This window comes from Mauremys reevesii, linkage group 2 (assembly GCF_016161935.1).
Source record: "Mauremys reevesii isolate NIE-2019 linkage group 2, ASM1616193v1, whole genome shotgun sequence".
Classification (NCBI taxonomy): domain Eukaryota; kingdom Metazoa; phylum Chordata; order Testudines; family Geoemydidae; genus Mauremys; species Mauremys reevesii.
The window spans coordinates 135955987-135972831 of NC_052624.1; the positions used below are offsets into that span (position 1 = coordinate 135955987).

The following is a 16845-nucleotide window of genomic DNA, read 5'->3' on the forward strand; positions in this document are numbered from 1 at the left end:
TATCAGCCAGACCCGTAATCTGGCATGTTAATATATTGGCTGCATTTGCTGCTCATCATGAGTTTTTATTCCTTTCTTTACTAATCAAGACAGAGCCCAATCTGGGACGGGGGGGAGGAGCAGTCAGGGGAATCTCATTTTTGGACATGTTTTAAACTCAGGGAGATGCCAGATGTTGCTTCTTCAGGGAAAGATCAAGCCCACTTAATAAGAACAAAAAAAATTCCCTTTTACTAAATTGTCCCTGCCAGCAGGTATATGGGATCTTGGGGAACAATTACCACATGGGTGGGGTGCAAAATAAACTTTATTAAGAAAATACAAAAACAGGGAAAATTCAATAGTGAGGGGTATGGGGTTGTTAAGGTAGACAATTGGGCAGGGGTTTCTTTTTTGGTAAACAGTAAGGGGGTTTCAATAGTGGGGTACAACACAGTAGGATACAATACAGTGGGTAATCAGTTAACACTGAGGTATAAATGTAACAGGTAGCTAGCGATTTCTATGTAAAAAGGTGTGTCACAGCAGCATATAACCAACTAACAGTTATGGATAAAATGTGTTAAATAACAAACAATTTTAGGTAAAAATGTGTCACAGTGGTGTAAATGTAGAATGTGAGGGGTATCAGAGAGGAAGAAAGTAACCAATGGGGTTTTATGCTAGAGATTTAAACTTAGTGAGACAGAGCAAACAGGCTGCAAGCTTAAGCAGCAGAGAGAGTGCCTGCTCAATGCAGGACCAATCCCCAGACAGATTTTTGCCCCAGATCCACCCCTGGATTGAACTGACAACCCTGGATTTAGCAGGCCAATGGTCAAACCACTGAGCTATTCCCCCCCCCGAGACCTAGTTTCTCCTTGTCAGGGATTTTTATCCCTTTCTTCCTAAAGTCCAAACTGATAGAACAAGTCTCAGTATCTGACTTCTCTTCATATAACTGAACTGGGGAGGGCAGTCAACACAATCTTTGTCCTTTTGATGTCACACAATGGCTCCTATGGTTTCAAAGGCCCTCTCATCTGCAGGGTCAGGACTTTATATTAATTAATTCTTCTATGCTTCTATTCTTGTTTGGTGAGTTACATAGTTATAGAGGTTTACAATGCAAATACTCAATATACCTTTATGCCATGTTGTATACATCCAGCATCATACAAGCATTTAATAAAGTCTAAACACATTCTTATAACACTAATATCTGTTTTAACTATACAAACCCAGAGGTAAGCCAGACTGGTTTCCAGTTATGCATTTGTCATTGTTCAGTGAGGCCCTGGGCCTTAGCATGAGCTGGCACTTCTTTTTTGCCAGTGTCAGAACTGTTATCAGTATTTGCTGTATTTGGATCAGCTTAGCTTTGCCTTTTAAAAAAAAAATTGTGGGCTATACCGCCGTTCTCTTGTATATTACAAAAGTGCTAATCGATTATCTAAAGTTCTCCAGAATGGATTCTGTCTGTCCCTGATTAGCAAAAATTAAAATGGATAATATTGTTTACAGAACAAAAATGACCATTCAGGAATAGTTTGTAGTTCTTGTAGTAACATTGTGAATGTATACATCTTTCATCCAAGGATCTCAAACTCTTTACAGACATTCATGCATTAAGCCTCATAACATCTCTGAACCATTTTTTGAGACTCCTGCCCACATAAACTATATATGGAATGACCGTCTGGACTGCCTCTTTGCTCCTTGCCTCATTCTCCCTTGGCTCCAGCCTCTCTTTCCTTCACATAGCTGCACTGTGCCTGGTCCCCCATGGTTCCTATTTTCTCCCTTTTGACGTTCATGATGCAGATCCTTGTTTATGGCTGAGGAGCCCCTATGCAGCTCACAAGTGAGGAGTATGGTGCAAAGGTGGCTTATGTGGTCCTCTGATTCTGAAAATTCTGTTATAACTCAGGGCAGCTCTGACTCATACCAGCTACCAAGGGGCCTAAAGATCAGTCAGGGATCAGCAGGCTGTGTAGAATCTCAAGCCATGCCAGTAGCAGTCGTGGGGATAGTGACAGAAGAGACACTGCACTAGCTTCATGTCTACTCTAGGGTGATCACCCTGCAGATGGTTACACCAGCTTTTGGGCCTGGATGCCATAATGAGTACTAAAAGTCCCATTCTCTCAAAGGGAACAGGATGTGGCCTCATGTCTTTCTGCTGCTATCCTTCTACTAGATTTTTCCCCCTCTGTTCTGCACCATCAAGTCTGCTTTTTTTTTTTAAATTAGCTTTTACATCCCTCCCTCTCTATCAGCCATCTCATGCCTTTTGCCACATTTCCAGCCAGCTGTATCTACAGTTTTGTGCTTACATTCTATTTTTGCCTTATTTTTCCCACAGCAGCCTTAAAACCCCACTGGGATGACTTTGCTCATTGATTCATGATGTAAAGGAAAAATCCACTAATATCACCCCTGTATCAAGTGCCAAAGCTCAGTTGAATATTTAAATGAATGTCTGTCATTTCAAAGAAACAGACAGAACCAACACTCCCTTTAGAATTATAGCCTGTGATCTTTTGATTACAAGTAATCACTCAGCTTGTCTAGCCATTCTTATGCTTTACAGACACTGCAGTTTTAGAATTCCTTACTTACACATTCCTCTAGCAGATTTTCATAGATTTGTTGACTTGAGTCCTGAGTTTTTGTTTTTATGGCTTCTTACATGAAACGTGAGTCCAATCCTGGATTTGCAAATGTGGTTGCATGTCTGGAAGTGTAGCCATTGTTGTGATGTGCTCTCTTCTCCTGCAGAGACCTCACATGCCACTCCTCAAAAGTGGACGTGGCCTCGTGGCACAGACCTCTCCATCTGGGCCTGTCCAGTGCAACAGGTTCCCAGGTTTTAATGTCTACTGTGCATGCTTTGAGGTTGCCTTCAGGCTGTCTTTATATACAAGGATGGATTGACACTTAGGCTATGTCTACACTGACAACTGAACGACAAACCTTTTGTCTTTCAGAGGTGTTTTAAAAACCCCTAATTCCCCAAAAGACAAAAATTTTGCCGACAAGTGCTGGTGTGAACAGCTCTTTGTCAGCAGGAGCACTCTCCTGCTGACCACGCTAACACCACTCGTTGGAGGTGGAAGTTTTTTGGTGGCAGGAGAGCTGACAAACAGCAGCTACACTGCGGGCCTTTTAGCAACACAGCTGTAGCTACGCAGCTGTCGCTAAAAGCTGCATAGTGTAGACATTGCCTTAGAGTGGGTTTGCATGCTCAGTTGGCTGTAGAGCACCGCTTTTGGTATATGGGAAACTTCCATATGTACCATGTGCCAGGGATTTAGCACCTTTCAAGGACTTCAGTGTTGGGCATCCTGTCCTGCTACTTGATGTTAGGTAGCAAAGGTGGAAGGTCTCCATGTTTTGAGGTGGTGGTGTTAGAGCATCCATGTCTCATAGCCATAGAGGAGTGAGGTGAGTACAACAGCACAGAACATTCTTACTTTGGTTCTGAGGGCAGACTCCATGCTTCCTCAAGAGCCAGTGGGTGAGCCTGCTAAATGCCAAGCTGGCCTTTGCCAGGCCCTGAATAATTTCAGCATCCAACAGGAGGGTGTTGAAAAGCGTGTTACCCAAGTAGCAGAATTTCCTGACTGAGTTGAGGTATGTGTTGTCAATTGTGACAATGGGATCATGGTTCTCATTATGCTGGTAGTCTGGTGCTGGCTGCCATGGCACCTCCGTCTTTTGCAAGCTGATTATGAAACCACAATATTTTGAGGCGTAGGCAAAGTGATCCACGATAAGCGGAATGTCCTCAAGTGTATGTGCAATGAGGGTGCAATTGTCAGCAAACGGCTCAATTACTTTGATGTGGGCCCTCAGTTACTATACATTGAATAGACTGGATGGTTACGCCTCTGTCAAAGTCCTGGAATGTGAACAAGAGCGTGGCTGAAAAGACAATGGCACAGAGAACTGGAGCCATTACACATCCTTGTTTGGCGCTGTTGGCGATAGGGAAGGCTTCTGGTGAATCATCACACTCTATCACCCTGGCCATCATACCATTGTGAAATGAGTGGATGACAGCAGTCTTCTTCTCTGGGCAGCCAAATTTGTGAATGAGTTTCCATAGTCCCTTCATGATTCACTGTGTCGAAGGCCTTGGTCAGGTCAACAGACACTATATACAGGTCCTTGATCTGTTCACAAGCCTTGTCTTGTATTTGTCAGGCTGCAAAGATCATGTCCATGGTGCCACAGCCAGCATGAAAACGACACTGTGACTCTAGATTCACCTAGTGGACTTGGTGTAACACAAGCATATTGAGGACAACCTGTGCAAGGACCTTCCCCACTATAAACAGCAGTGAGATTTGGTGATGGCTGTCATGGCTAGATATGCTTCCTTTCCTTTTGTATAAATGAACTATGGAAATGTAGTAGGAAGAGAGCCTAAGACATAAGCCCTTGTATCAGAGGCTTGGTATGAGGCAGCGCCTGTTAACAGAATTTAGCAAGAACAAGGCTAATATTGCAGAAATACATATTCCTAAAAAGTGCTAGTCACAGGGCTAGTCTACACTTACCAGCCGGGTCGACGCGGTGAGTTCGACTTCTCGGAGTTCGAACTATCGCGTCTAATCTGGACGCAATAGTTCGAACTCCGGAAGCGCCGCGGTCGACTCCGGTACTCCACCACTGCAAAAGGCGGTGGCAGAGTCGACCTTGGAGCCGCGGACTTCGATTCCGCGGCGTCTGGACGGGTGAGTAGTTCGAACTAGGGTACTTCGAATTCAGCTACGCTATTCACGTAGCTGAACTTGCGTACCCTAGTTCGACCCCCGCCCTTAGTGTAGACCTGCCCACAGAGTGCCCACGCAAACACTTCCCGATATCAAGTAACACCAGAATATCCCAATATCAAAGATGGTACAAAAACATTCCCCAAAAATAATAGGAACACACTGACTCCTCATAGAAGAAAAGGTCAGGATGACAGTATGTAATAGAAATGTTTTAATCAAACAACATGTACAAAATAATGAATAATAACTAGCCACGTCAAGGGGCAGTAACTATGGCAGAGAGGCAGTACTAACTTGTTTGTATTGGGGTATAAAGATGTATCTCAGAGGGAATATATTTGTCTGGCCTTAGGGAGGAACGGAAAGTCCCACCATTCACTGAGCTGGTCCATTGTTATGGGCATATGTGTATTAGTGGTCCGGTAAAGTCTGCCGGAAACTAGTACCATGCTTTGTCAACAATAAACCTGGCTGGGTGCCTTCGTCCCTTAACGGATCTTGTGGTTATTGGGTGGTTTACTTGAGGTCTGCCATGCCAGCTGTCTGCGCAGGGCTGGGGTGCCACACAAAGGAAACACACACAGCCAAACATCTATCAACATCTAACCACAGGAAGCATCTTTATACTCCTGGGGCATGGTACCCTGTTCCCATAGTCTTGAAAAGGCAGGTTTAAGTTTCCTGACCAGGTAGGCACCTCCACATTTCTACACTTCAGCTGGCATGCCATCAGGACCTGGAGACTTGCCTACGGACTGCTGCTTGATGGCCTTAGTAACCTCATCTAAAGAAGGGTCCAACTTTGCTTGTTTGTTAGGGTCTTTCATGGCAGCCACATTGTTCTTCTTTGGTGATTGGAGGTGTCTTCTGGCATGCTTTGGTAAGAAGTTCAGTGAACTAATGCTTCTCACAAACCAATGGTCAGACACCAGCATTCGGCACCTCTCAGTGAGCAGATGTTGTGCACAGCTTTAATATCTTTAGACTATACAATTGCATGTGCCACTGTTTTGACCTGGGATGCATCCATGTTATCTTATATTAGTTGGCCTGTTGGAAGACTCTGTTGGTAATAGTGAGATTGAACTCAGTACTTCTGGAGCGAAGTAACTGGCCATTGGAATTTGACCTTCCAATGCCCTGATCGCCTAGCATCCTAAGCCATGTGTCACACAAGCATTAAACGCCCCAAGGGCAATGAGTTTGTCCTGGTATTGCACTCCTCTGACAACAGTGCTGAGATCTTCATAAAATGCCTCCTTGACCTCATCTGTCTGCGTCATTGATGACATGTGGGCACTGGTAATGGTAGCCTACTAGTCTCTGGGCAAGTTTATGTGGAACACCAGAGTCAGTCATTAACTCCTTTGGGGAGGGAGTGAAACTGATTGGAAGTGTCAGACCATATGGCGAACTGACAGTCTTGGCTCATCCTTGGTCTTGCCAGTCCAGTGGTAGGTGTAGCCTGCTCTCATCTTCTCAAGGTGCGACTCATCAGCGAGTCTGGTTTCAGTGAGGTCAGTGATGTCTGTTTATACCTCTTCAGTATTTTGGCCATAAGGGCTGTTCTACAATCTGGTATTTGGTCACTGTCAAGAAGAGTTCTAATTTTCCATGACCCAAATGTCAGTTTGTGAATCTTTGTTTTATTTCGACCGCTGAGTTGGATGACAAGCCATGAATGTAGCCTGAGAGGAACGGAAAGGACCGGCTGTGTTGAGGGTCTCATTTGGGTCTGGGGCAGGGGTAGGCAACCTATGGCACGTGTGCCAAAGGCAGCATGCGAGCTGATTTTCAGTGGCACTCACACTTCCTGGGTCCTGGCCAGCGGTCCCGGGGTTTCTGCATTTTAATTTAATTTTAAATGAAGCTCTTAAACATTTTAAAACCTTATTTACTTTACATACAATAGTTTAGTTATATAATATAGACTTAGAGAAAGAGACCTTCTAAAAACGTTAAAATGTATTACTGGCACGCAAAACCTTAAATTAGAGTGAATAAATGAAGACTTGGCACACCACTTCTGGAAGGTTGCCGACCCCGGTCTAGGGCATAGTTTGGCTTTGGCATTAGTGAGAAGTATCTGGTTTTTATAAAAATGTTGAGGTGTAAAGCTTGGATATAGATATGGCTTGCAGCAGGATTTTATATCCAGTAAAAATGAATAGCTTGGCTACTGATGCAGGAACAGTCTTACTCTGTATGTCACCTAACAAGGGATGAGATTTTGGGGTACTACTGTGAGGACAGACTTGTGGTTAAGTCCCTGGACTGAGACACTGGAGATTTGGGTTTGATTCCCAGCTCTGTTACAGATTTCCTGCGTGGCCTTGGACAAGTCACTTCATCTCCCTGTTACCCATCTACAAAATGGGGATAATCTTCCTTTCTCCTACCCTTTGTCTATCTGCTTAGATTGCAAACTCTTCAGGGCAGGGACTTCCTCCTACTATGCAGATGTGCAGCACTAAGCTCAATGAGGCTCAATCTTGGCTAGAGTCGTAGGATGCTATTGTAATGCAGTACTTTAAATATTTATTTGTAATAGTTAAATCTAAAGTGTACCCCTTCCTCATTAGTGTCACTTCAGTGGTGAAATCCAGGCCCCCATTGAAGGCAATAGCAGTCTTATGTATCTAAACAACTTGTTATGAGCAGCAAGAACAGTTACTTACCTTAAAATAACTGTGGTTCTTTGAGATGTGTTGACCACATGTATCCCACTTCTAGAGCGCACGGACCCCATGTCTTCAAGACAAATCTTTCTGAGTAGCAGTGTATTTTGGAATTGCACCTGTGCCCTGCATGTAGTAATCCATAGAGAAGGATATAAAGGACAGGGTGGCTGCAACTGCTCTCCAGTTCCTTACCTGAGCAGAATCCCAATGGTCAAGGACTCCACAAAAGCAGGGAAGGAGAGCAGGTTATGGAGTACATGTGGACAATACATCTTGAAGAACCTCAACCTTACAATAGGGTAAGTAACTGTTTTCTTCTTTTCTTGGCCATGTATATTCCTTCCTCATATGGTAACTAACAAGCAGTGAATTCATATCCTGTAGGTGGGTACTCTGAATCTATTGAAATAAGGCCTGCAAGTCAGCTCTGCTGAATTGAGCATTGGATTGGGAGCTCTCTACCAAGGAGTGCTGAGTGAAGGTGTGAATTGAGTTCTAGATAACAACTTTACAAATCTCTTAGAGTGGGATACCATGGAAAGATGAAACAGAGTCAGCTTGAGTTCTCGTAGAGGGAGCACAAATATGTCCAGATAGGTCTAAGTAGGCCTGTTCTTATCATGTTTTACTACAGTCTAAGACCCATTTTGTCAGCAAATGCTTACAACAGTCTAGATTTCCTGAACAGCTTCGTTCTCCCCAAATAATGGGAGAGGGACACCTGACAATAACCAGAGTATGATGTTTTGGCTTCCTCTTCGGGGGTGTGAGGCTGGAGGGGGAAAAAGAAGTCAGGCAGGTGAATCAGCTGATTAATATGAATGACAAAAAAAACCACTTAGTAGGAACCTCGGGTGAAGTCTCATGGCATGTGTACACTATAAAACTTAAGTCGACATATGCTAGGTCGACTTACAGCCACCACAGTAATTACTATGGTGGTTCATGTCCATGCTGCCCTTCTTCTGTCAGTGGTGCGCGTCCTCACCAAGAGCACTTCCAGTGAGTTAAAAGGGGCAGTGGGCTTCCCAGCTCCCTGCCAGGAATGGGGAATCCCACTGAGTGCAGATCTCCCTGCCAGGAGTTCAGCTGCCCCCCATGGCTCTCAGCTCCCTGCTGGGAGCATGGCAGCTGACCAGACTCCAGGTGCAAAGCTCCTCACTGGGCACAGCCATGCGCCCAGTGGGGAGTGGGGAGCCGAGAGCCCAGTGGGGCAGCTGGGCTCCTGGTGGGGAGATCCGCACCTGGAGTCCGGTGCAGCTGCTCTGTTCCCGGCAAGGAGTGGGAGTCGAGAAGCCCAATACAGCTGCCCGGCTTCTGGCAGGGAGCAGAGAGCCCAGGAGGGGATGTGCGGGGGGGCTGGACTTCCAGTGGGGAGATCTGCCCCCGGAGTTCGTTTGGTTGCCATGCTCCCTGATTGGAGCCGGGAGCCTGGGCAACAGCCCAGCTGGGAAGAGGGAGCCAGGACTCCGGGAGGCAGCAGGGCTTCCCACAGAAAGCGAGGAAATCAGGCAGCAGCCTGGCTGGGGAGCCGACTTTGGAGCTGTGAAATTGGCAAGAATGACAGCCAATAGATGTAAGTAATGCAGTGTCTACAGGGACACTACGTCATCCTAACTCAGACTTAAACCCTACACCTCTCATGGAGCTGGAGTTATTATGTCGGTGTAGTAGGGCAGTTGCATCAGCTGTAGCAAGGCTGTAGTGTGTACGGTGACATAATTAGGTTGACATAAGCTGCCTTAAGTTGTCCTAATGCTGTAGTGTAGACCAGGCCTCACGGTCACTTTGTCCTTGTGGAATACTAAGTCAGGAGGCCCTGCCATGTGTGCCTGAATCTCTCTTATCCTGGCTGAGGTAATGGCCACTAAAAAGGTGGCCTTCATAGTTAGGTGGTACAAGAATTACAAAGTGCAGGCAATGCAATATTTATTAGGGTTAGTTCCAAGCAAGCATATCCATAGCTCTACATGCTGGCAGAGTCTGTTTCCCATTGCTGTTGCTGATTAGGGTGTGTCTGGTTGCTGATTAAGTTATTGATTGCTAGGGCAGCACAAGTGAAAGCTCTTGTGTTTAATTGCATTGTTTCCAGAGAGATTTTACATTGTACAGGGATAACTCAACAATTCTCATGCTTTAGCATTTCCCTGATTCCTCTCACATTTCCTCAGGCTGCACTCAGATCCTTTGCTATTTGTGGATTGTTTGTATAATACCAATTTTTGTTGTAATTCATAAAGCTTCTTACCAAGCAGGTGATTTGGGCTTACACTTGGGCTTTTGGAAGCTGAATATATTAGAAGCGTTTATATATTTCTGTACTGTTCTCTACTTGATGTAAAACACAAATACCATCACAGATGTAAAAGCAACTCCAGTTTGCAGTGTATTCATAGCCTTGCCCCCAAAAAGTTGGCAGACAACTAATGTTTATCTAGAAACCAGATTCAATATAAATGGGAAACAAGCATGATAACTAAGATCTTTTATTGCTGGACTTTCTTTGAGCAAATAATCAATATTTCTTAAAGGCTGAGGTCATCAATAAGGGCTAATACATGTTTGCTTATTGCAATGGACAAAAGACATCAATTCAAGTTTTACCTTATATTACAGCTTTTCCATATAAAAATAAAAGTCCCAAATCAGCTTTACTATTGGCTGATAGCACTGACTTATTTACAGGTGTTTTGTCAAGAACCATCATTAGGCAGCAGGGTAAAATATTGAGAGGCATTTATAACAATACAATACAATACAATAGTTTAACTATATATAATTTTTCTCCTGTTTAATTTCTACTTTGAAGGGTTCTGACTTTTTCTGATTGGTTTATTTTGGAGCATCCAATCAGAGTTTTATAAGAATAGCATCTTTAAAAGTATGTGTAATATTTAAAATTTTTAATTGAAACAAATAAAAGAATATTGTACGGATAACTGCATTTCCTTATTAGAGCAGTTTATAAATAGTTTTTCAGCTACATATCTATTTATAATACAGCACATACAGAATGCAGACTTGCTACATACGTGGTAAAATGCATTTGTAATAGTAAATTAAAAAGATATGAAAATCCCAGATTTTGATTTGTTAATAAAACTGGCTTATAAAAGTAATTGTAAAATTGAAACAACTATAACTCTCTGGACTATTAAAATGTACAGAAAGACTGTTTACACCATTGCACATCATTATTCCCTTTGCTTTAAATGCTTGTGAAATATGGAATAAAATTAGAGTCTACACAGGTCATATGCATGCACACACAAGCATGCATCCATGAAAACAAGGGGAAAACAAAACACACAGTTAACTAAGTCCATAAGGAAGGCTGCCAGCAGCATTCCAACAAAAATACTTTCTCCCCCACACATGGATCAGGCCAGTAGGTTAGTGCATTATGGATCAATTAATTCCTCTTCCATCTTTTCTTCGTATTCTGAAGAGGGAGAAAAAGCACATCCCGCTCAACACCACGATTTATGTAAATGCAAGTTGGTTTTAATGTCTTAAGGCACTTCTTACTGCTTGGATGGCAGTGTATTAAGGCATACAGTATGTCAACTAAAGGTAATAAAGCTTTGGAAATTTTGAAGAATGTTAGCCAACTGTTTTTAGTATATGACTATTTAAGTTGATATTTTACAAAGGCCTCCTCAAAAAAAAAAAAAAACTTTGATTGAAGATTTCCCCCAAATTCTGTTTCTTGGGTAGCTCGTTGACAAATTTGATCAGTATTTCCAGGCCAGCAGTGATATGTTTTGATAGTAATGGCACAGTGAGACTGGTTCTGTTTTCACCTGGAGCTGCTTTGACTCCCATGGCTACTCACTGATCGAGAGGTGCTGTAACGTTTTTTCACAATCATACTGATATAAGCTTTCATCAGTTTTGCGATGTCAACCACCTGCCAAGAGAGTAAAAATAACCCAAACCTTTTAATGTGATACAGTAATGCATCTCTGCACATAAAGTAGCAGTCTGACTTCCATTATCTAACCACTTACAAAAAACCCTTACTGTTAGTTAACACAAATACTTAGAAACTTAGTAGCTTCTACCCAATTCCTATTTTGCCTCTTTCTGTCTCTGCTACAGAACAACAATTACTTATATTGATTTTAACAACAATTGTCAGTTTTAGATGAAGATCTACAAAGTTGTATTTAAACCTTTAAAAACTGAGCTAGAAGTATTACCTGGAAAAAAGAGTGCTAGTTAATAAAAGATGAAATTAACAAGAAGAGCATATTAAAATTCCTCTTGCTCTTTACTTACCTTACTGGTCTCAAAAAGCAGTTCTCTCTCATCCACCACAATCTTGTAGGTGTTGGCAAGTGGTGCCCCAAAGGACAAGATATGTTCATACTGGAACACTTCTAAAGGCCTGCCTTCCCCACGCTTGTAGACAGAAACTGCATCAGCACTGACTCCCAACCAGAGTTCTTGTGGGAAGCCCCCTTCTTTACACTAGTGAAGGAAAGAGTATAAATGAACATTCAGGAAAACTTGGGTGGTGGTGGGGAACACTTAGCACTGAGGTCGCCTTCTGTGCACCCTAAATCACAGTTCAAGTACAATATTACGTTCTGTACAATATTTTCTATTCTCCATCCTGCCAACTTTTTTATGGGAGACAGTTATTTGATCTTGTAGAAAAATATTATGGTTCATGAATAGACAAATATAAATGTCTACATTGGGCATTATAACTAGAGTGCCTTTTAACTAAATACTCCATATTATGCCAGCCTTCTCTCCCTCCAAGAGAAAAATAGTAATATTCATTGAAATAATATACTGTTACATTCAGTGGGGACACTTTGGCATCAAGCTCATTGCCCAGAATAGTAGCAGCTCATCAGTGCTAATTGTGTTGCTCACCTCCACATCAAAGAGTGCTGACCCATAGCCAGGCCACTCCTTAATCAAATACATGTACTTGGCCATAGCTTGTTCCTGGTTCATTCCCTGCAGTTTTTTCCACTTGTCGATAACACTAGTCCTTGCAGCTGAGACTTCCTCTTTGATCCACATATCCAGCATCTGCTCCTCCTCCATCTTCTGTTTGCTGATGGAGCCACTGCGGAAACTCCTCCTCAGCGTTCCTTCAAGAAAGCTGGCTCGCTTCCGCTCAATCCTCTCTGCGGGGGTAAACATTTTAGTAGACTGTGTAATACGAGACTTCAGCCTTTGTAAGGGATAGACTTCTTCTATTTCTGGTATCGTGGTATGCAGACTGTAGTCTCCTTGTAGATATTGGAGTCGCAAGGCAGCAAGGACCTGGAGGGTTTCTTCAGGAGCAGGGTAGTGTCCTTTAATCACTGCTTCATGAGCCTAATGGAAAGTAAGAAGAGGGCTAGCTTTACACACAGCTAGTAGGACTCAACTCTTTGGAAACTAGATAATATCTGCAAACTGGCTTCTTCCTAGGAGCAGGTTTAGAGAGCTAGTATAGGGATTTGAGAGACTGTCTCTAGCAGACTAGAGAGGGAGGGTACGTCAGGAATCGTGAATGGAAAGTATCTCAAAGTGCCTTCTTAATTGGACTATCAAGCCAAGAACAGCAAGAGATCAGTGGGGAATATAGTGGGGTCGGAGAGGAAACCAGGCAGCAGTAGCGGTGGCAGCAATGGGGGAGAAGAAATTAATCTGGGTTATAGGGCTGGTTGAAAAATTTCCATCAACCGGTTTGATAAGAAAACTTTTTTTGACAAAATGAAATTTGTGAAAAGTGTCTGCTTTTTGTGGAAAATGTTGACCATCAAAAAATCAGAAACTTTCAATTTGGAAATGCTCCTCTGGTGCCTTATGGGAGTTATAGTTCAGGTGACTCATGTCCTGGTTCTCCTCTATGTGTCGGGCTGCCATCTTCCGCGATGCACTGTACTAGCTCATCAAAAAGAAAGATCATGGTGCATTGTGAGAGATGTAGTCCAGCCCATAAAAGGAGCATGAAGGCAAGAGGAAGCCAAACTACAACTCATTGCCACTGTGGTGATATTTCTGAATTGAAATTTTCAGCCAAAAGTTTTCAATTATTTTTTTTTTCCTGAAAAGTCAATTTTTTCTGTGGAAAATTTTTGATGACATACTTTTTTGGTCAAAATTTTCCATGAAGGGAAAAAAAAACCCCGATTGTCTAACCAGGTGTACTGGGGGAAAAGAGGGGAGGGAAAGAGATGAATAGTTGGATTGAGGCTGCGTGTGTGCACATGTGTGCAGCAGAGTTAAGTAGTGAAGAAGCACCTTAGTGTCAAAGAAGTGTCTTCACTGTAAGGGTTAACTTTAGATGTTAAAACAGTTCAGAGGTTTAGAGACACTAAAATTCAAAACTGGAGACCCTGATTTTTAACTGATAAAATAATACCAATTACTTGGCAGCAAACCCATGCAGCGAATAAAAAAGGGAGCAGCATGGCTGAAACCACATCACAATTAATCACATCCTTAAGATATATCCATGAAATTCATTTTAGTGATTGAATACTCTATGCTTTCTAGCTGGATTACTATTGTTCCTATCAATATACACAGAGTGCTTGAGTGACCAGGGTGTGTTTATAGTTGCCATAAGACAGTTACGAGGCAGATTCTCTGAGGAAATTGCCTTCATATAATTGCACTCATTTGAATTGCAAACTATGCAAGCACATGTCTGCAGTTCAGATCAATACCACAATGTGATATTTCAGAAGACAGCACTTCAGTGCTCCACAGCTCTTCTAGGTTATATTATGTAAAAGATTTTCTTAATGATTCTCTTCAAGTTTCATATAAAAAAAACTGCTTGGCTGTTCAATGCCTAACAATCTCTCTCTAGATTGGCAGGGGCTTGGAGTACTGCAGCGGTAGCCTGTTCAGCCTCTGAGATCTGTGCAGACAGTGGAGTAAACAAGGAGTAGTAATGAAGGAGTGTGTTGATCAGCTCTGAAGGGAGGCGCCCAGGTAGACCAGAAGGACTGTGTCTGTAATGTGGATACTTAAGCCAGGTCTTAACTAAAAAGTTAAGTTGACCTAGCTACTGCAGACCATGCTAGGTCAACAGAAGGAACAAAAGGTCAAACATACTTATTCAGGAAGCCTTGGGGACATTTTAAAGTGGTCACTAGACAGAGAAGATGACAGCCTACTTAAGAGTTTTCCTTAGTCCTTCACAGTGTGGCACAAAATGAAACAACAGCTAAAACCTTCTGCAATAATAAATTCCAACAGTGAGAATCTTTGTTTTGCTTGATAACAAGCTCTCTATTATGCCAGCAAACTGTTTCCTGTCAATATTTATTTTAAGATTAATTTACACCCACAAATCCATTTAGTTTATTACCAGTTTTGTCCTTTTGCAATAATAAACCCCATTCTAGGGTGAGCAGAGCACATTCATTACTTATCACAGTGATGTGATGGGTACAGGGGGAGCCAGACTGATTGCTTATTACCGAGTTTATTAAGCTCTAATCTACTGCTGAAAAATGCAAGAGCTATTAGTTGTCTGCAGTTGTCAGTATAAGTCTTGGAATTTAAAAAAAAAAAGGAAAGAAAAAAAAAGCCAACCCTTATGTATTTCTGTAGAAACTCATTGTTCCCTTTTCTATTTACCTTTTATGTTTCTTGTGCCGACTTAAGAGCATATATGGATGCAAATCCAGGTTCCCATCCCTGGGGGATGGAGTTATGATTTTGACTTAACAATGAAGGGGTTTAGGAAGAAAAAAGGTCACAAACCTAGAGGCCAAATTCAGAGGTGAAGCGTAAGCAGTTGTAACTGATCATGAAGACCAGGTGGTCCTCAGCTGATGTAAACTGGTGTAGCTCCATTGAAATAAATGGAGCTAGCCAATTTATACCATCTGAGGACTTGGTTCCAAATATTTATTAGTTCTTCAGATTAAATGTATAAAATAAGTGTAGACTAAGGAAATCCAAAGGTGTCTAAACTAGCGTGACTTGCATACTGAGAAGCTGGAAGACTTACATTTATAGCAAGGACAAGGAGATTATTTTGACCAGTATGTTTATAGCTCCTGCCAACTGCTTTTAATGTTATATACTTCTCTTCTGACCTCTAGGTGTGTAAATTATGCTAGCTTAGATGCAGTGAGCCAAATTCAAATGGGATGTGTAAGGGAGGGTGTAGATAACATAATGGTACTGGTGAGAGACTAGGATGGGCAAAGCAGTCTAAGCTGCTGCAGTGTAAAAGCAAAGTGGGGGAAAACAATGTGTAAACTACACTATCTTAGACTCATCTCTGAATTTAGCCCTAAAACTTAATATGGGAAGCCTCCTGTTCTGAGCAATCTTCTCTGGGAATGCACAGTCCTTTCCCATCTGGCATGTTAAGCATTTGTTTCTGTTGCCTTGATCTCCTGTCCTCCTTGTCCCTCTAAAAGAAAATAAATCTCATTTCCCCCATTCTTTACCTGCTCAAACATAAATGCGAATTCCACACTGTCTTTCGGCACATTTTGTGTGTCCAGGAAGCAGTAAAGCTTGAAGTAGAACTTCCATGGCATGTCCCCAGCTTCTGAAGTGGCAGCAAGCCTAGAAAAAGAAGTTTGGAGCAGACATCAGTGACCAGAACTGTTTTCCAAATTAACAAAATATTGAGAATTCCAAACAAGACAGCAATCAAATTCTGCTCTGTCATATACCCAGTGTAAATCTGGAGTAACTCGGTGACATCAGTGGAATTATTTTAGAGTTACACCAGAGTAACAGATCAAGAATTTGGCCCAGTATTTTCAATTTGCTTTAAAAAGATGATTTTGCTCATGGTTGTAAATCTGTTAGGCTACAAAAAGACTCCGGTATTACAAATGTTAGTTCTGATTTGAGGCAACAAATAATCAATAATCTAATGAACAAATTTTTGAACAATGTGTAATGAGAGAAAAGCACCAATGATATCAGAAAGTCTGATTGGCTATTGACAACTAAAAGGTAGGGAATCTCTAGAGAAGGTGCTTCAAATATTTTTATTATAACTAGATTTAGAAGTAGTGGAACACCGAGCACAGTAGCCTTAGATGAGAGAAAAGGAGAGAAATATGGATTTGAACATTGAATTACACTAGGGAGTTTTTCCTAAAATCTCCCACCATTGCTATCATTGGCAGTAGCAATTTGGGAACACTAGTGTCTTAAGCATCTGCTCTGAGCAAGGTTAAATGACACAGTGATTCAAATAGCAGTGACTGCCTGGAATCCGGTTGATATTGTTGCTTCTGGCACTGCTCTCACCCCATGGAGCTGCACCACGGTAATGGTGGGAAATTTTAGAGAAGAAAAGGCTAGCATAGACATAACTGGGGTGGGAGGCGGGAGGAGAATGGGAGGTGAGGAGACAAAGAGAGAGAAACAACAGAATGCAAAGACCACCATGATGGAAAATTTGT

General features: G+C 42.2%; 1 protein-coding gene and 1 long non-coding RNA gene across 11 annotated transcripts in view; one reads left to right on the top strand and one right to left on the bottom strand.

The window, feature by feature from the left end:
- LOC120399398 overlaps nucleotides 1-16845 on the top strand; it is a 74262-nt gene that overhangs the window by 39159 nt on the left and 18258 nt on the right. The window contains exon 1 of one of the 6 annotated variants that reach the window (XR_005595129.1): nucleotides 7501-7743. The exons of the other annotated variants lie outside the window; for them this stretch is intronic. This is a non-coding gene — a long non-coding RNA (uncharacterized LOC120399398). Of the gene's footprint in view, nucleotides 1-7500; nucleotides 7744-16845 lie in introns of those variants that run through there. 6 annotated transcript variants of the gene reach the window in all.
- The window catches only part of MYO10 (myosin X), a 244876-nt gene continuing 237970 nt past the window's right edge, over nucleotides 9940-16845 (bottom strand). For all 5 annotated transcript variants that reach the window (XM_039527600.1, XM_039527601.1, XM_039527602.1 and 2 more), the window contains 4 exons: nucleotides 15871-15991; nucleotides 12332-12784; nucleotides 11726-11917; nucleotides 9940-11354 (listed from right to left, as the gene is read on the bottom strand). In XM_039527600.1, coding sequence (XP_039383534.1) covers nucleotides 11244-11354; nucleotides 11726-11917; nucleotides 12332-12784; nucleotides 15871-15991 — 877 coding nt within the window. In that variant the 3' untranslated portion in view covers nucleotides 9940-11243. The remainder of the gene's footprint in view (nucleotides 11355-11725; nucleotides 11918-12331; nucleotides 12785-15870; nucleotides 15992-16845) is intronic.